This window comes from Arachis hypogaea, chromosome 16 (assembly GCF_003086295.3).
Source record: "Arachis hypogaea cultivar Tifrunner chromosome 16, arahy.Tifrunner.gnm2.J5K5, whole genome shotgun sequence".
NCBI classification, from domain to species: domain Eukaryota; kingdom Viridiplantae; phylum Streptophyta; class Magnoliopsida; order Fabales; family Fabaceae; genus Arachis; species Arachis hypogaea.
In genome coordinates, this window is record NC_092051.1 from 101651559 (window position 1) to 101672088 (window position 20530).

General features: G+C 30.2%; 1 protein-coding gene across 4 annotated transcripts; it reads right to left on the reverse strand.

The window, feature by feature from the left end:
* Positions 1-1098: 1098 nt before the first annotated feature.
* Positions 1099-14313, reverse strand: LOC112754561 (uncharacterized). Of its 4 annotated transcripts, none has more exons than XM_025802228.3 (10): positions 13618-14313; positions 13270-13459; positions 13058-13191; positions 12411-12523; positions 12183-12303; positions 10457-10609; positions 4279-4431; positions 4100-4179; positions 2095-2144; positions 1099-1554 (listed from the first exon to the last, which is right to left on the reverse strand). In XM_025802228.3, exons 1-10 carry the CDS (start codon positions 14023-14025, stop codon positions 1427-1429), a joined length of 1530 nt encoding a protein of 509 aa, XP_025658013.1. In that variant the 5' UTR covers positions 14026-14313; the 3' UTR covers positions 1099-1426. The 4 variants fall into 4 exon arrangements, 3 of the variants coding, with proteins under 3 accessions (XP_025658013.1, XP_025658014.1, XP_025658016.1); XR_011874385.1 differs by having other exon boundaries at positions 1130-1554; positions 4279-6186; positions 13618-14283; XM_025802229.3 differs by lacking the exon at positions 10457-10609 and having other exon boundaries at positions 13618-14269.
* Positions 14314-20530: the final 6217 nt, after the last annotated feature.

Sequence of the window (20530 nt, forward strand, 5' to 3'; positions counted from 1 at the left end):
TTGGTCGAGAGTTCTCCCGACTTGAGGAGGCTTCTTCCAGTACGTCCCCCATTTCGATTTAGTCGGCGCAGGTCCCCACAGACGGCGCCAATGTACAAGATGTCTCTGGTACGGGTTGAGAGATGGATCGGGAACCTGCGGGTCGAGGCGGATGCCGGATCACTTGACTGGGGTGATGGGGGGAGGTACCTGCAAAGACACTCCAACGCTTAAGTCAGAATGGATCTGAGAGGTATAAGGTCTGCGGAATGAATGAATACCTGGAGGGACCTGGGTCCTCTATTTATAGGTGATGGAGAATATCTTATCTTATCTTATTTGGCTAAGATAAGGGAGACGTTTGAATTCGAAAGTCGGTTAGGAATCTGAGAGTGCCGTTTTTGGGCCTTCTAGAAGTGGGGAACGGGTCGGACCCGGGGAACCAGTGTTGGGTTCGGTCTTGGATCCGGGATGGTGGGCCGGATCCGTAACAAGAGCAAAAACTGAAAAGGGGTTCATGATGATGATGAAAAGATTGCGTTTTTATAGTTTGGTTGCTGCAACTGAATAATTATTTAAACAGAATATAACCGAAGCTAATGAATGTGTCTGTTTTTGTGTTCGCTGAAATGAAAACAAGCATTCAAGCAACAAGGTGTGGTGGTGAGAGAAAGGAAGAAGAAGTAGGAGAAAAAGAAGTAGTTAGGGTGCGTGAATCTCATAAACCAAGATGAAGATTTACTCGAATTAAAACTCAATTGGAGTTGTCTATATAAGACATCTTCGCCTTCGGCAACCTCTCAAAAGGGGAATCAAATTCTATGTTCGATACATCCTTTTTTTTTTTTTTCCCAAGTTCTCTGTTTTTTTTTTTTTATTTTCTGCTAAACAAAAAATAATTTATTTTTAGTTTTTTACGTATGTTTTTTCGATACATGTATAATTAAGATACAGTTAACTATAATTTTTTATCATGAAAAATTTAAACGCTAATAAATATAATCACAAAGACATACATTAATTTAATATTTATTAAAAATTAGGTTTGTTCAGTAAAATTACTAAAAATATTTAATATTATCTAACAAATTACTAATTTGAGTAGTGTTATCAAACTAATTTATTTTTCTGAACAAAGTTATTCTACAACTTTTATTGTAAGAAATCGTAGTTTATTAAGAATGTTACATAAATGTATGGAAATAGAATCCATTATTCTTTGATATCAACACTGGACTAGGCTGATAATTGACAAATTCATCCATTTTTCAAACGAAAACATAGTTTTCTTTTTCTGAGCGTAATATCAACCAGCACGCACGTAAAGTGCGAGTTATTAATTGGCGGTTCCCTTTACATTTTTGTTTCATTTAAAACACATGTATTACTCTGCTCCAAATGATAAGCAAAGTAATTAAGTTAAAGTAATGAGGAGAGTGATTACTGATTATAATTGTAGGTCTCTGTAGTATCGCTTGATCCAACTTGCTATGATCTTTATCTCTTTTTCCCTCACATGTGTGAGCCACTTTGGATCTTCCTTAGTTGAGTACCTTAGGTCTACGTGATGAGCTCCTGTATGAATGTGTTCACATAACATAATAAGAATAATGTTACATAGTTAATAAATATTATTTTTAATCAATATTTAATTAATAATTAATTTATATTCATATTTTCAAATATTTTGTACAAAAGAAATATATATTTTGAATAAAAAAATATATAATTTACACTTATATTTATTAAAATTTTGTACACATAAATCACTACAGTTTACATCTATAAATCAATATAATTTATATTTACATTTTTTAGAATTTATACGCATAAATTAATAATTTAATATTTATACTAATTAAATAATGACTAAAATATTAAAAATTACTGATTCCAATAATTTCTCATATAATAATTACAAAAATATTTGATAACAAAAAAAATTAACTAAAAATAATCATAATTTACTTTATTTAATATTCATTAATTATTATGACAATTAATAAATATTAAATAAAATAAATTTTAACTATTTTTTTATCTCTCTAGCATTACTAAATTAATTAACGCCCCAATTAATAGAGCTTAGAGAGGAAAGGGGAAAATTAAATTTACCTTCTTTTGCAACTATGGCTACTAAAGTTTTTGATATACTCTTTAATACCCTGTAACATAAACACATAGTTGTTAACTTGTTATAGGTTAAATGCGATTGAATACATAGTGAAAATAATTATAAGTAAAACAACAACAATAATAAAATTTTATTTTATTAAATAGAGTTAGTTACATAAATAATCGATAATGCTAAAAAGATAAAAAAAAGTCAAAATTTATTTTATTTAATATTCATTAAATAATAATTAAAAAATTTTAGATAAGTCAAATTTTGAATGTTTTTAACTAATTTTTTTGTTATTAAATGTTTTCGGATCAAATAATATTATTGAGTTTTATCATGTATTAATATCTACCGTAAAATTATTTTCAGGTAAATTTCTTTTGACTATCTTATATATAATATTTTGGATCTTTGGTAGCGTTTGTTTGCAGAGACACGACAGAACAGGACACTGAGACAAAGACAATAGGACAGAGACATTAAAAATTATGTTTTGTGTATCGTGTTTGGATACGATGGATAGGACACTAATGTAATGTCCAGTATTATGTTTGGATACACATGGACAGGACTAAAATATTATATAAAATGACTAAAATAGTCATGTGATTCCAAATTTTTGAGTATAAACTAATTTAATAAATAATAAGAGTACGTAGGAGTGAAGACAGTGAAAACTTGAAAAAAATATTTGAAGCAGTCAAAAATTTTAATAAAAAATTATATAATAATATTTATATTAAAATAAAATTTATAAATATAATTATTTTTTTTAAATTTATTATTAATATGTAGGAATACATATAGTTAATATTAACAAAAAAAAATCTGAGTTTGATTAATAAAAAATTTCATTTAGGTTAATAAGCCAAATTAATTTTAAATACAAAATCAGTTTTAAAAAAAGAATCCATTTTTAAATGGAAAAAAATTAATTTTTGCACATAAAAATCTATTTTTATTTAGAAAATTAATTTTTTTTATCTAAAATTTTATTTTTCTTTCAAAAAATTAATTTTTCTTTAAATTATATAAAATCAATTATAATTTAAAAATTATTTTTTAGCATTTTAAAATATCAATTTTACCTTTATAATATTTATCTTTTAAAAGTCTCTGGACTAATTATTTTTGTTATTATTTGTATTACAAATCAAATAATATAATATAAAGTTAAAATGATGTTGAAGTAAGAATGATAAGAAAAAAGAAATTATTCAGTCCAATAAAAATTTTTATAAAAAAGAGAGAGTACCTGAGAAAAAAAGAGAAAGAAAAAGAACGTAGAGATAGAAAAAGAGCATGGAGTAAAAAAAAGTACTTTCTAAAAACAACGCAAAATAGAAAAATTAAGAAGGGGTAACAGTGGAATAATAAAAAATAGCACCATGGACAAAAAAGAAAAAAAATTCATAAAAACGTCCGTGTCTCTCTTCCAAATCCGTGTCCATCATTGTCCTCCGTAAAAGAGTGGACACAAAAGGATTAAAAACTGTCCTGGAGACAATATGTTCAGTGTCCATGTCTTTGCTTCCAAACGCTTTTTAAGAATGTGCTGTCCATGTCTCCGTGTCGTGTCTCCGAAAACAAACGCTACCTTTGTGTACTATTTGCTCTCTATCTATTTTTTATCTCATCTACTCTCCTATTAATTGGATGTTCTCTCGATTCTTTTTCTATAAATTTTACAATTTTTTACGAAGAATGCTAGGGATTAGCAACTTTTGTGATTTATAGCTATCAAATAGCCATCAAAATAGTTTTAATGGTGTGAGATTGGTGTGAGATTTCATCCAATGACTCACTTTGTTTTACTGGTTACATGCTGACCAGAATTTAATAAAGTTGCTGGCCCGGACTTTTTCTTTTTTTATAATAGTCAATAAACACTACTCTAAACTTTGTATGTTTTTTTTTTTTTTTGTTCATACGAATATGACTGCTCATCTATCCCGGCAATAATTATTATAAGTAATTACAGATAAATGTTATACGTACCCTCCACCGCTCCAAGGGTCTCTTAAACCGTTAAAGAAGATAATGTTGCTGGCGGATCTTTTCAAAACTTGGTGAATATGCTGCAGAGAAACGTTATTGACGAAAAATCAATAAACATTAAGGGGAGCTAAGCATGCAGGGAATAATTTAATGTAGTAGTTAATTAAAAATATACTGACATAGCCGCCAAACTCAGTGGTGATCCAATGGGGTCTAGGAGTTGTATTGTAATAGAATTGGCAGGAATCGGATCTACTTTTGTATGACCATTCAGATTCAGGGAACATGCTTTCCTTCCTCACACCAAGAGGCATAATCATCTCTGAACAAGCCTGTTTCATTTTTAATTGGAAACAGAGCAACAATAACATTTCGAAATTGGATTTGCGATATCTTCTCCAGAAAAGTTAATAACCAATGACGGTACGTTGTTGCATCACTCTGCTACAAAAAGATGTGCTCTTGTCCATATTAAATTAATTGGGTCATTTATTTATCAGAATTTTGTGTTTGGACTCGGTTTTTGGGGCCTTCCAAGTGCTCAATGGCAAGTATTATGAGATATAGTTATGACACCAAAAAGAGACAGTCTAATGTTAGGGAGATTCTTATTATGAAAAATGTGTTTTTCCCACTTCATATTGATATCGATCACATAATATATAAAAATTAAAAACAGAAGAATATAACAAAATGTTATATCTGTGCTTAAAAAACATTATGATGTATAAATATATTTTCTATGGAGGAAAATAAAAGTTCTCCTAATGTTTTATGTACCTAACTTTGGTATCGATGCCAATTTTAAAAGAGAAGGAATTGAGAGAAGATTAGAAAAATAATGACACCAATAGACTTAATATTCAAAAGAGAAATTTTAAGTGTAATATTTTTTTTCTTACTCTTAAACTAATACTATTCTATTTGTTTTTTTATTTTCTTTTATGTTAAAAGTGTGAGCCTTCTACCATTTTCCATGTTCAAAATAATCCTTAAAAATTTACACATACTGCATTGGGTCTCTTAAAATATTCAAGGACATAATTTGGTCATTAAAAAATATTAGCACGAGTCAAGTTAGTCATTTTATTAATTTGTTAATGTCCTATGAATATGTCACTGATGTTTGTTGATGCGTGAGATAAAATTTACTATGTGTTATATTTTTAAAATATTGTGTGATATTTAAACTGATATGTCAATTGAAAGTTATCAGAAAAACTAATTAACCCATATTAATATATCTTAGAAGAAACAATTTAACTCACATTGATATTTCTCAAAAATCGAATGAAAGTATTAAATTTTCTAAACTAAATTGTCTCATCCGTATTTTTTTTAATCCTATTCAAATATTAACCCTTATTTATTATACACATATTAGTATTCATTTGGAATTGTGGTTTCAAATTTTATAAACGTTAAATCTAACTATTTTTTTGTAAGTGTTATAAATCTCATCACTATGAACTTAACTTGGAAAAATAATGAGGAAGAAAAATAAAGTTGGTACTAAAAATTAAAAATAAACTTTTTATATAGAAAAGTCTCAAGATACATTTTTCATATATGTACCATTTTTAAGAGTTCAATGTTGTGATTGTTTTTGTTAGAAACAAGAGAGTAATCCGAAGAGTATATTATTGAGTATGTTGAAAGGTACGATACATAGGGATATATATATAGGTGCTAGAAGAATTATAGTAATAAAAGCATATAATTCTATCGTTAATATACAGATATTTTATATAAATGTAAATGATATTAACTGATCTAAATTGATTTTAATTTATTCTCTAATGTCCCCCTTTAAACTTAAGTAGGAGTTAAGGATACCATCTTGAATTTGGATACTAGAGTCCGAAAACGAGTAGGATGATGAACTTTCATAAAGATATCAGCAATCTGATCCAAAATTCCAACAGCGACGAGGCGAACAACATCAATAATGAGACTTTGCAGGACAAACTAACAATCAATCTCAATGTGTTTGGTGCGTTCATGAAACACATCATTATGCGCAATCTGAATAGCACTGCGATTGTCACAAAAGACATCGGTTGGGGATGATTGAGGAGCACCCAAATCTGCAAGAAGCCAACGAATCGAGACAACCTCAGCACTGGTGTCAGCAAGAGCATGGTATTCAGCTTCTGTGTTTGATCGAGCAGTGAACGTTTGATTTTTAGCTCGCCAAGAAATGAGAGCATCGCCAAGAAACAAACAATAACTAGTAGTAGAACGACGATCAATGGGATTACCAACCCAATCAGCATCTGAGTACGTTTGAAGGAACAAAGATGAATGGGCAGAAAAATAAAGGCCATGAAATAGGGTGCCTTTGATGTAGCAAAGAATGCAAAGAACTGCCACATAGTGAGTAGTACGAGGAGCTAACAAGAACTGGCTGAGTACATGAACTGGATAGGTGATGTATGGTCAGGTGACAGTCAAATAGACGAGACCTCCAACTAACTATCGATAAAGAGTAGGATTATCCAAAATAGTGGTATCCATAGGGATAATTTTAACATTAGGCTCAAGGGGAGTAGACTCAATGCGACTATCTGTAATTCCGGCGTGAGCAAGAAGATTTGAAGCATACTTAGCTTGAAAGAGATAGATGCCATCATCTGTGGATATGACTTTGAGACCAAGAAAATAACTAAGAGAACTAAGATCTTTCATCTCAAAAGTACGGTGAAGGGAGGCTTTGAGATCAAAGATACCATCAACATCATCACCAGTAATGATCATGTTATCAACATGCAAAAGCAGAAGAACAACTCCACGTTCACTTTTATGAATAAAGAGAGCATTCTCACGAGGGCTGCAAGTGAAATCGAAATTGCATATAATGGTGCTGAACTTGTCAAACCATTCATGAGGAGCTTGCAAAAGAGACAGAGTTTGCTAGAAGGACAAGGATAACCCAAAGGTGGTTTCATATAGACCTTCTTTCTCAAATCTCCATTAAGAAATGCATTCTTCACGTCCATCTAAATGAGAGACCAATTTTTGACCACAGCAATGGCAAGAAGAGCTCGAACATATGTGAGACGAGCAACCGGAGTAAAAGTCTCTTCATAGTCAATACCATACTTTTACATACAATCTTGAGCAACCAATCATGCCTTATAATGGTCAATAGAACCATCAGAGCGAGTCTTGATCTTGTATACCTATCTACTTCCCACAACTTCCTTATTAGAAGGATCAACCAAATCTCAAGTGTGTTCTTTTTCAAGTGTCTGAATTTCTTCCTGTATTGCTTGCTGCCAATTTAGATTTGTGGAGGCTTCTCTGAATGACTTAGGTTCATATTAGTAGAAAAATAATGATAATCAAGAAGATAAGGAGGTGGATGTCTTATCCTAGAAGAACGAGTGGAAGGAGGAGGCATGACGGTATAAGCAAGATCGTCGGCCGGTCTGGAATCATCGGGATATGGAGAAGGCGAAAGAGTAGGCGGCTGTAGAGGGTCATCACTAGAAAAAAGATCAACATTGGGGTTAGTGAAAAAGGGTGACTGAGTAGGAGGAATGGACTCAAAAGAGAAGAACCGAGAAAATATATGATGCTCCTAGAAGACAACATGACGAGATATACGAATACGTCTAGAGAGAGGATCCCAACAACGATAACCCTTGTGTTCAGTGCCATAAACCAAACAAAAAACACATGCGAGCCCGAGGTTCAAGTTTATTATGTTCATGAGGCTGAAGAAGAACAAAACAAACACAATAAAAAATTCGAAGAAAACTGTAATCTGGAGAGGTATGATAAAGACGCTCAAAGGGAGTAACGTTACCAAGAACAAAAGAAGAAAGTCTATTGATAACATGAACATCAGTAAGAACAGCTTCACCCCAAGTACGCTCAGGATACGAAGAAGAAAGAATCATTGCACGAATAGATTCAAAAATGTGACGGTGTTTGCATTCAGCTCGTCCATTTTGTTGAGACGTACAAGACTACCAGGGCAAGAAAACTCAGACAAAGTACCCTGTTCTACAAAAAAGGTTAAAAGGTTAAAAGTTTGGAATCACGATATTCCATAGTATTATCGCGTCGAAAAACCTTAATAACCTTGGAAAACTAAGTTTTAATCATAGTGCCAAAGTTAATATAAATTTGAGGTAGCTCATGGCGATTAGTCCTCAAATAAACCTAAGCGTGAATAATCATCAATGAAAATGACAAAGTATTGAGCTCCTTCCATAGAAGCGGTGGGAGTGGGGTCCCAAACATCAGAGTGGATAAGATTAAAAGGAGAGCAAGCAAGAGATGAATTATTGTGAAAAGATAAAGCAGGTTGTTTGGCAGTTTGACAAAAAATGAAATTAAAAGACTCATTAATATCCTTACCCAAAACACCTTGAGACACAAGAGGACACAATTTTTCTAAGGAGCTGTGGGCAAGACATTGATGTCATAAGTGAAGAGTAGATGGAAAAGAAGTAGCATAGAGATTTGGCACATGAGGAATATGAAGATTCTCGAGTTCAAACAATCTTCCGACCTTACGTCCAGTCCCGATTATTTGTCCCGTCTGACGATCCTGTACACGACAACCAGAAATGAAAAGATTGACATCAAAATCGAGATCAACAAGTTGACCAATAGAAATAAGGTTAAAGTTCAATTTGAAAATATAATAAGTATCAGGGAGATTAAAGTTGAATGGGAAATAGAAACCTTGTGTGTTGCATGCAAGAGGAAACCATTAGCAGTATTGACAGAAGGTGCATTTGTAGTGGTAGAGAAAGACGAGAAAAGATGACACAAAGGAGACATGTGATTAAAGCAACCGAAGTCAAAATACCATTTAGAATTACCTGGAGGAGTCAAAAAAGTAGCAGGAGTATTACCAGAAAGGGAGAGAAGATGCTTAAGAAGAGACGCAATATCAGATAGAGAGACAGGAGAAGGGTTGTAAGGAGCAAATGTGGTAGATTCAGTAGTAGCAGCAACAGCAGAAGCAGACACATTCATGGAGAAGTTGGGATGAGAATGATACTTGAGGTGATCAAGACGTGGTGGGCAAGTAGGACAGGTAGTAATCAAATGTCCCGAGAGCTTGCAGTAGTGGCAGAACAGTTGTGGACAATTGTAGCTAATGTGACCTTTCTGTGGCAGCAAAAGCATCCGAATTTTCCATAATAGTAGATATAAAGATCACAGAAAGGAGAGAAAACTGCAAATTCAGGGTCGAAAACAAAAAAACAGATGGCAGAATTGGAAAGAGCTCACAAAAAAATCTTAGAAAGTGTCCCACTATCTGACACGTAAGCTACCACGTCAGATTCCACGTGAACAACCACGTTAGCAGGAAAGGTGACACGTGACGATAGTTGGGTGGAGAAGGGAAGGCACGTCAACGTTGAGTCAGCGAGGGTGGCGTGCGGGTCGCGAAGTGGTCCAGATCGGGTCAACTGTAGGCGCATGTTGCTAGAGGCGCTGCTTCTGCAACACATGACACTCTTTGGACCATTTGATCATTGCTGAAGATCAAACGGTGCTGGAGATGTTTGGAGAAGGAAAACGATGGAAGCAGACAACGATCTTGCGACGACGCGTGGTGGCGCATCCGGCTGTTTCCGTCAATGGGTTTGGGCTCATTGAACTCGCGACGACAAGACCAAGACGGTGGTAATGGCGGTGATGAACCAAAAGGTTGAGAAAGGATCGAAAAAACGAGGTCAAAGAACACTTCGGGGTGAGAAAAATAAAGGGATTATGAACGAATATCATGGAAAAAAAAAGAACCTATGCTCTTGATACCATGTTAGAAATAAGGGAATAATCCGAAGAATGTATTATTGAATATGTTAAAAGGTACAATAGATAGGAGTATATATAGGTACTAGAAAAATGAAACTAATAAAAGCATACAATCTTATAATTAATATACAGATATTCTATGTAAATATAAATAGGACTAACTGATCTAAATTGATTCTGATTTATTCTCTAACAGTTTTATTAAAAGAATTATTATTTAAACTAATTTGATATTTATTATTATTTTATACATTTAATCGATAAAATAATAAAAAATATATATATTCAAATAAATCTCTAAAAATCTGTGTTAGAGGTTTTTATCTTTAAATTTTTTTTATTACATTAAAATTTTTAAATTTTATAAAAATAATATATATAAATTTTTATTTTAATCAGACTTATTTTTATATTTAGACAAATAAATTTTAAAAAATATAACAAAATAATTTATATATTTTATTTTTTAAAAACATAAATAATTAATACAATATTTTTTAGTAACCTATTTAAATATATACTCATAATAGAATTAGAAGAGGAAAAATAGAAAGAAAGGAGGTTAGGTAGTACCTGCCATTGCCATCCCCCGAGATCATGGGGATCAGAATGATCATCCAAGTCGAAGCAAGTGGCAGAGCCGCTGTAGTTGTAATATATATTCGCTGCTGCGTACAGCTTCTCAAATGCTGATCTCTTCTTTTCCTTCTCTATTGCCTCGCACATCTACGCGCCACAATTCCAACTCAAACCACTCTTTTCACATTAACTAACATCTTCTCCCTCATTATTCCTCTCTTTTCTTTTTTACACTAAAAGTTAATTATTTATATAAAATATATATTTATATATAAATATATAATAACTAATTTTTTTGTAGATTCCAAAATTGATTATGAATATATGTATTTTTAATATTAAAACAAATTTCCAACAAGATAACATTAATATTTTTTTTAAATAAATAATATCAATATTTTGTTTGCACAAGATCAGATCGTCTAATGAGTGGCATTTTTTTTAACAAAAAATGTAGATATCCATTTTCTTTGTCATTATTAGCAATAATATCAATAATGAAGAATGAGTATTTCGTGCATCACACACCACACATCTAAAAGTGTCTTACTACTAAATAAGTTGAATTTCCCAATCTCAACAAAGTTGATAGTTAGATTATTTAAGAGAAAATGACTCTTCATCCTTCTACGAAATGCTTAAATAATACTTTTAATATTTTAACATGTTACAAAAAATTAATTTTAAAATGTTCATGTATTTCATGATTAATGATATAATATTAAAATAAATGAAATTTATTACTCTAACAATAGATACACATTTATATTATTATTACTATTATAGTAATATTAGATATATAAAATATTTTAACTTTTTACAAAAATACTTAATTTAAAAACTTTTATATATTTTATATTAATGATAAAATATTAAAAATAAATAAAATATATTACAATAATAATATGTATTTGTTATTAATGTAATACATTTTATTTTCTAAATATTTTTTATTAATCATGAAGTATATAAAAAATTTTAAATTAAATATTTTTGTTATTGAGGAATATTTTATTCAAATAGACTGAAATGTGTATTGGTAGTCTTGTAGAAAAAGAAAACGTACGTTTCAGAAATAGAAAGAAAGAGAGCAACATTTAGATATCTCAGAGTGTCATTTTTTTTAATGCTTTTGAGTATGTAATTGAATAATTGATTAATAAGTGTGCGTATTAATTGATTAAATCAAATAAGCTCAGCTTACTCTAACTAATTTCCAATTTCAATCACGTATTTATCACATTTTTTTTTATTTGTATGATGTTATATATATATATATCATTACACCATGAATAATTTGTTAAAATAATAAATTTTTACATAATAAATAATTATCCATAACAACACAGCCTTCGGCCACAAATAAAGATTATAGACAAGGATTGTACTGAAAAACAATATGTTGAAAAGGACTGTACCGAAAAGAAAGGAAGTTTTATTCTAAGACTAAAAGAAAATAAAATTTGGCTTGAAATCAATCACTTTTAAATTTTTACAGTAATAGTAATAATAATAAAAATAAATACACGGAATTAATTTTTAATTTGTCAATATTCATTAATTATTTTAGATTTTTTATTTAGAGTTGAAATTTAGAATTTAAGATTTATTTTAAAATTTAAAATAAAAAATAATATAAAAAATTGACCGATTTGAAAAATTAGCTTTCCTTATTAAACTTTAATAATAATTAATGTTTTGAGAGTTATAGCAAAAGCACCTTTCTGATTGGATAAGCTGGCAAGGGATTCATAAAATTGGAAGGTGTGGGGTAATCTGTCATCGCTGTATATGTCCACGCCGATTGAAGCCAACCTTCCAGAAAATCTGAGCTATAATTCCTGTAATAATAATGATAAATAAATAAATAAATACTCCATTATTAAATTAGTTATTCAGTTGAATTTAATAATATGATTATGATTATTAGAAATAATGGTGCTCTCACTTGCATAATCTGAATGATTTCTGCAGCAGCTTCAATCCTTTATCCGTCTTTCCCGCATCCTCTATTTGTTTCCAAGAACTTTTTATGACGTTATAACAGTTCTCACCCTCACTCTATAATATATGCCACAAATTAAACAAACAAAAATTAGTATTTCTTAATGATAAAATCTAACAACTAACATTTTTATTAAAATTTAGTCAGTATTTAATAAATAAAAAATATATAATTTTATATTATTAAAAATATTAATAATAATTAATTAATTACTATAAATTATGAAACATGCTGCCCCAAACCATCTTCTTCTTTAATATTCAAATCTGCACAGTGACATGCATGTGAATCAAGAAAATTAATAATTAATTATAAGATCACCCGCATGCTTGATTGAGTGGATAAATTGAAGTGCACAAATCTCAACCTTGTTTATTCTTTCTTATACAGTGATTTATATATTTGCTGATCCACTCACATGTGGGTCATTTGTGCATAACGAGAACAGTTGAATAGATTTTAAGTGGATTAATATCCATTTCCACAGATCCCTTTTGAATATGTCATGCAATTTTGTGCGGATCGTGAGACAAGGAAAGAGATATAAAAATATGATAAATCGAGATGGAGGAGAGAGAAAGATTGTAAACCCTGAAGTCGTTGGCGATAGTATCGGAGAAGACATAGGGTGAAACCAAACCCGGAAAATGAAGGATTGGGGCAGATGAAGCTAAGGCTCCGATCGTAACGTGCGGATACTTCATTCTGAACCACGCAGCAAGCACTACCCAAAACAAAATAAATTATTAAATTTTATACCAAACATGAATCAGGTGAGATATGCTTTTATTATTATTATTACTTCCTCCGTAGGATCCACCAAACACCACAACAGGGGAATCAATTGCTGAGATATTCTTCTTCAGATCAATAATGAGAGTGGCATAATCAGCCAACGCCTGAGTAGAACTCAGGTACCCAAGTGTACTCGTATTTGCATATGCAACCTCCCTGTTCCCACCAAATGGCACTGATTTTCCGTAGAATCTATGCTGCAATTATTCGAAACAGAGTAGTGTTAATTAATTAAGGTTGAGATCTCAGAGTATTGGCCATGTCTTCGACACAGTACAAGGTTGACTTTAATTAATTTGGGGGTAGGTAGATATGGATCAATGGATGCATTTGTTGTAGTTGTAGTTAACAATACCTCAATGAAAACCAAAAGTGCTTGGAAACGTGGCGCGTTTTCGAACATGAACCCCGTGTTCTGCGTGAACCACTCTATGTTGCCTTCGTTTCCGGTGTAAACAAAGATTGGAGCATTGTTGTTGGCGCCACCCCAATGGGTATCATTGAAGAGGTACCTTTGTTGAAACTTGTGATTGCTTTGGGGAGTGTAATCGAAGTGATCGAGCGTTTGGGTGAAGAACTTTGTCTCGTAGAGTCCATTTGATGAAGAAGAAGAAGAAGAACGAGAGAGTTGGGTGGTTAGCTCAGGGTGAAACTTAGATGAAGAAGGGAAAGTGGGTACGAAATGGGAAAAAGACAAGGTGGAGATGGAGAAGAATAAGAGTAGCAGAAGAGAAAGTGGAGAGAAGAGTGTGGCAAGTATCATTTTTGGGTGGTGGAGGTGGAAGTGTGGGGTATGGGTGTTGTTTTTGAGAACATGAAAAAGAGAATCTCAGCAGTCTACAGGTTCCGAAGAAAAAGCCATATGGGAGGTTGGTTTGCTATTTGCTAATAAGCAGGGGATTGAGGTGCCCTGGCCCCATCCAAATTACAAGTTTCCAACTATGTCTATGCTGCTCATGGATGTCTTTACCCGAATTAGTTTCAATTTTATTATCACGCATTTATCTACGGCACACCTGTTATCCGGAAATGATAATCTCCCTTCTATTTTTTTAAAAAGTGGAAACTAAGTACAATCCACTTCACTTGTAATTGATAGTTATTTGATTAAATTTTTATTTAACGGCTCTTAACTATTAACTTCACGTGAAGTTGACTGTACTTAAATTTTCATCTTTTTATAACAGAAAATCAAAAACAGATATAACTTATCTTATTTAATATTTATTAATTATTATAACAATTAATAAATATTAAATAAGACAAATTTTATCTTTTTTGTCTCTTTAATATTACCATTTTTATAATTTTACTTTGCATGCAATTTTTTTAAATTATATGATTGTATAAATTTATAAAAATAAAATTACATTATTTTTTCATTTTTCTTAGCACCTATTTTTTTTTTGGTGATCGGATGTATCTTTTTCTGGTTTTATGTTTTTAATATTTTATGTTTTTGAAAATTTTGAGAAATAAATAGTGCTTTTATTTATTTATTTATCAAAAGTCAGTTTTATTTTTTATTAAAATTAAAAGTTATAACTTTTGAAAATTTATTTTTAACAAATTTAAAAAATACTTTTAAAATGAACAAGTTTTATAATATGACGAAAGGTACAAGTTTTATAAACCCGAATTATGTCATAAGACTAAAACTTTATTTGAAAGAAAATTAAGAATCTCAACACACCAAGAGTGTGTGGACGAACTGAGTTCAATACAAAGCATATGATAAAAGAGACAAGTGCATGATAAAAATAATAATTTAAATGTAGATATATATTATGTCAAACAATTTAATATATGATAGGAGTAGCTAGGATGATAAAAACACTTCACATAGGTTATAATAACAGCTCTATTCTATACTTATTAGTTATTATTTCTAAGAAAATAAATAAGACTCTAATTGTTTAAAACATGTTCCCGTTATTAATCTATATAAGGTCGCCACATACCCACATTGAAACCAAATGTTCTAATACATTAATAGATTTAGTTCTATCATCACATCATGATTAATAAATCCATTAAGGTAGTTTTCACTACTACATTTTAAACATTTAATAACATTTATTCTTCAACATTTATTAGAGTGTTAGTAATTATTATAAAATTATATATAAAATAATATTTATAATGAAATATTAATAAATAATGTAATTTTTTAAGAAAAACTAAAAAAGGGTTACCTATTCCAAACTTTTTTTTAATATTGACCCATTAGGTGAGTTTGATCCAAAAATGAGTCTATTAGCGTGTTTAATATCATTGTGGGAGCGCCGCCGTTACCTGCAAAACGTTGACAACGTTTTGATGAAAACGTCACTGACGTTTTATTCTCCATATTTGACACCTAACTTACTTCTCTCTTATTCTCTGCATAACCCAGCAACAGAAATAATTCCATGTCCCCATCCTCATTTCTTTCTCTTCGGTTGTTTTCAATTCTTCAGCAACAACAAACCACTTCTAAAAATACTTGCTCCTCCCCTCACCAAATCACCATTGAAGAAAACGTCACCGCTATTTTGACTAATTTTAAACTTTAAAATTCGTGTAACACGCAAAACGGCACTACCATTTTCAGTTTTTTAATTTCAAAAAATAAAAAAATTCTTTAACACAAAAGGGCAAAGCCGTTTTCTTTTTAAAATATTAAAAAATTATTAACATGCACAAAACGATGGTGACGTTTTGTGTGTATTCTGACAGTTAAAATTTTTTTTCATACCAATGTTAAATTCAACTATACAAAAATAACTTTGAAAAACACCCATCTCTCTCGAATATTGAAAAAACTCAGCCTACCTATTCCTATTGACATAAAAATAAATAAACCTCCTCTTCTCTAAAAGTCAAAATCGGAGACCTAACCTAATGGTTGGGACAGAAGAGTAGAAATCGGGAACCTTCTAGTGCAAAGAATTAATGCGCCAAAGCTGTCGGCGTGATCTCACTCCAAATCTTGTTCACCTTCGCAATCTCGCTCTCAATCTCACTCGCGCTCTTGATCTCGATCTCGATCGTGCTTTCAATCTTGCTCGCACTCCGCTCTTTGAATCTTTTTCTCGTTTCAACAAACTCTATTTTTCTCTCTCAATCATTTTTAGGGTTTGTTATTCTCTATTTTGAGGTGATTCTAACGGAGAAGGAGAAAAAGAACCTCCTTTCGTGTTCTTTCTTCTCTAATTTTCACTACTTCTAGAAGCAGATTTAGGGGAGACCAGCATAGGCCATGGCCCTCCTAAATTTTCAAAACTTAAAATACAATAGATATAATGTTTATAGGTTTTGACAAATATATTTCCTAGTTCAATGGTTAAAGGGAGGCATTATATACTTCAAAGCATAGGTTCAAGTCCCATGTCATGCATTTAAAATTTATTTTCTTTTGTTCTTTCAATTATTTTTTTATAATTTTTTTTATCTATTATTATATAAAAATACTTTGATTTTTATAATAACTTTTAATTGAATGTAATAAGAAAATATATACATAAAAATAAATTAGATTAAATTTTATTTTGTATAATATTAAAATCAAAATATATTAAGTGAATTATTTATTAAAATAAATATATCTTATATATTATATTCATTAATTTATTTTAAATACATATATTAAAAATATTAGAAAAATAAATTTATATTATTTATTTTATATCTTTTATAATAAGAATAAAAATTCAATTTTTTTTTTGTAATTCTTCTACTTATTATTATATAAAAATATTTTAGTTTTTATAATAATTTCTAATTGAATGTAATAAGAAAATATATATTTAAAATAAATTAGATTAAATTTTATTTTTTATAATATTAAAATCAAAATATGATTAAGTGAATTATTTATTAATATGAATATATCTTATATATTATATTCATTAATTTATTTTAAATACATATATTAAAATTATTAGAGAAACAAATTTATATTATTTATGTTATATCTTTTATAATAAGGATAAAAATTAAAATTTTATGAAAAAAATTTTGATATAAATTATTTTTTTAATTAAAACTTTCATTTTTAATATGGTACTTTAATTTTTTTATTTTCGGCCCCCTCTTTATAAGATTTCTGGATCCGCCACTGACTACTTCATTATTATTCTTGCAATCTTCTTAAGCTTTTTATATATAATTGTTAAGATCTGTTGGCCATGAATTGATTGAATTCCTAATGTTAAGATCTTCTTAATTCAAGCTCGAGAGTCTCGAACAGGACACTGATGATTCCAGAATTGCATCTCCAGCTATTAAAGTACTCCTTTTTCTTTCCTCGCTTTATTTCCCAAATTCATTTAGTTATCGTAATAATTTTTTACACTAGAAAGCAAAGTGTTAGTAGTTAGCAATTAGAACGAGAGAAGTATTACTTGGATATGATGTGACATGTTATGACTATTGCGTGCATCGGGAGTTACTGGCTGAAATTTTTGTCAACTTCAATATTGATAATGTATACTTGTACATACCATATATTTTATAATTAGGGGTTATATATATTGCTCCATAGTCCATATATATAAGAACTTGTTATTTTATAAAGTTTAATCATTCATATAGATGTTGTCATTATACGAGGAAATTTGAAATAAAAAATATAGAAAATTAAGAAGGCAACAGTGCCTATTAGTTTGCAGTTAATTTTTTTACAAAGTAGAATTACTCAAGCCTAATATTAATTCAGTGATGGTTTTGGAATTGCTATTTTTTCTGTTTTCTTGATCCATTCATGTTCATATAAGATTAGAATCAAACACATTTGATTATTTCCATTGTTACATTCTTGAAGCACAAACATATTTGATGCTATCAAACATCATTTTTATTTATCTGAATCTGGCTATTACAGAGCATTTTCCTAGGTATTTCAGTTTCTATTCAAATGTCTTACTTTTTTGTGTCATTTTATAGATCAAAATGGTAGCTTTGTGATTTTGTCATCCAAGTAAACTTTTACAGCACTTATTATGCAATCTGCATGTATTTGCTTTACCTTTCATTTGACTAAAATGATTGCAATATGTATAATACTCCATCCCTATCTTATGATCAATTTTAAATCAAGTTGATTTTATGATCAATTTTAAATCAAGTTGATTTTACCCAAGTTTATGTTTCACCACTTTGGTTCGTTTCCAGAAACAACTGTCAAACAAATTGAGGATGCATTCAAGAATTTACAACAAAGGAGGATATTGCAATTGTACTAATTAGACAATATGTAAGTCATATATTCTTTCATGAAAAATCCTATATTTTATGCATTGCAGCAGGTTTTCAAAACTTACGTATGAGCTTTTGGTTGATCAATTTTCCAATGAGTAATGCTATACATCATGGTACTACTGCAGTATTATTTCCAGATAGACGTGATGGACGAGCATTCACCCTGAAGGTGATACACTCACTACTGCAATCTTGAGTTGATGGAGTTCAGTTGTTACTTATTAGTTATTAGATGTTGCATCATTTAAGTGGCAACAGCACCTAGTGCTCCACTTGCTACAACACCTTAACCTGCCTAGTGAGTATTACAGCTTATGATTATGCCATAGTTGTAATTTGTGTATGGTGTTTTTTTTTAATTAAATAGTCAAATGTATATCTTTTGTGTAGAGCACCAAAGAAATCCAAGAAGTAACCATTAGCATTTCCAATAAACTAGAAAGATGGTGAATCTTTGATGGTTCTAATTTCTAGAAGTATACACTTTCATATATTAATTGAATTTGATTATGTAAGTTCAATTTTCCCTTTCATATCTTGGTTACCATTTTTCAATGTTTCTTCTAATTCTAGCTTCTTTGTTGAAAGTTTTGTATTTTTATTTTCTTTGCTAGCCCTCACACTCACTCACTCTTGGCTCACCATCATCATTGTCTTTTTCAGTCTTCTAGTTTCATTCTGCTTCCCCTCACTCCATTTCAGCCGTTCTAGTCTCGATCTTCTCTTGCTCACCCTCACCGCGCACTACCTATAACTGGTTGTCAATTCTGGTAAGGTTTGTTCTGCTAGCTTTTTAACTTGTGATTTTTTGAATTTTCATGTGTAATTTAATTAATGACATTCGTGGTGTCTTGCTATTTGCTAAGATGTGGTTGTAAATACTAAACTGTGAAATATCTTTAGTAAAATCTGCTAAAAAATGTAAGAACTATGGAAAAACTTTCTTACCCTGAATTTGTAACTCTTAATATTTCATTAAAAGAATTATCTATCATCAATATTAGAAGTTAAAATCCATATTAATTAAATGGGTCTTGAAGACACCATCATGGCAAAATTATAAGCCTTGTAATACTATCTTAATGAGTATATTCTGAAGATATCATTGTAATGTTAATCCCTGAAGGATCACATATAATCCATTTAGATATATAAAATATTCAACTTTAATTTGTCTATGGTGGTAGTATTATTTGACCTTGCATATCAAAAAGGAATTATTCTTTGATTAATCATTTTGTTTGAAAAAGTGTACTATAATAAAAGTGAGTACCTTATTATAAAAGATCCTGCAGATATTTGGAGAAATTTATAAGAAAGATATTATTATCACCTAAAAAGTATGCTTCTTTTGAATGCCTAAAACGACATTCTCGATAGGATTATGTACATTCATTATGAACTAAAGGATCTTAAAGATATCTTTTAATAATGAAAATTTGCATCCTCATAGGATTGAATAAACTTTACCGTTATCGATTTTGACAATTCGTTGATCTGCCGGAAGCAACTATAAGAATAATAACGTTATCGCTTATTAAGAAAAGAGAATAAGAATGGTGTTACCGTTTTTCATAACAAATGCTATATTGTTAAAATATAATCATTCTCTGAAGTAAATGTGTCGTTATAATTCAAAATTATAATCGATCATCTAAAGAAATTTAGGTATTCCATCAAAGAGATGTATTAAAAGATTATTCCATGAAGTGATTGAATCTTATTTTCATATTACCTAAAGTATATGAATAAATATTTTGCTATCTAATATTCCCATAAGTGAATATATATTAAGTAAATAATACATACGATTTTGTGTGATTATAGAAGTTATTATATGGATTAATTTATTATCACCAATTTCTAAACAGAAATTGGTTTGTCTAACTATAAAATTCTTATTCCTAGTACTTCAATTCCATAAAGAGGAGTGACAAAGTATAAATATAAAATTGGTATTAAAGTGAATAGTCTGATAATTGGCTGGGTTTTTTAATATTGTAGAGAGATGAGTGATTTTATTCATT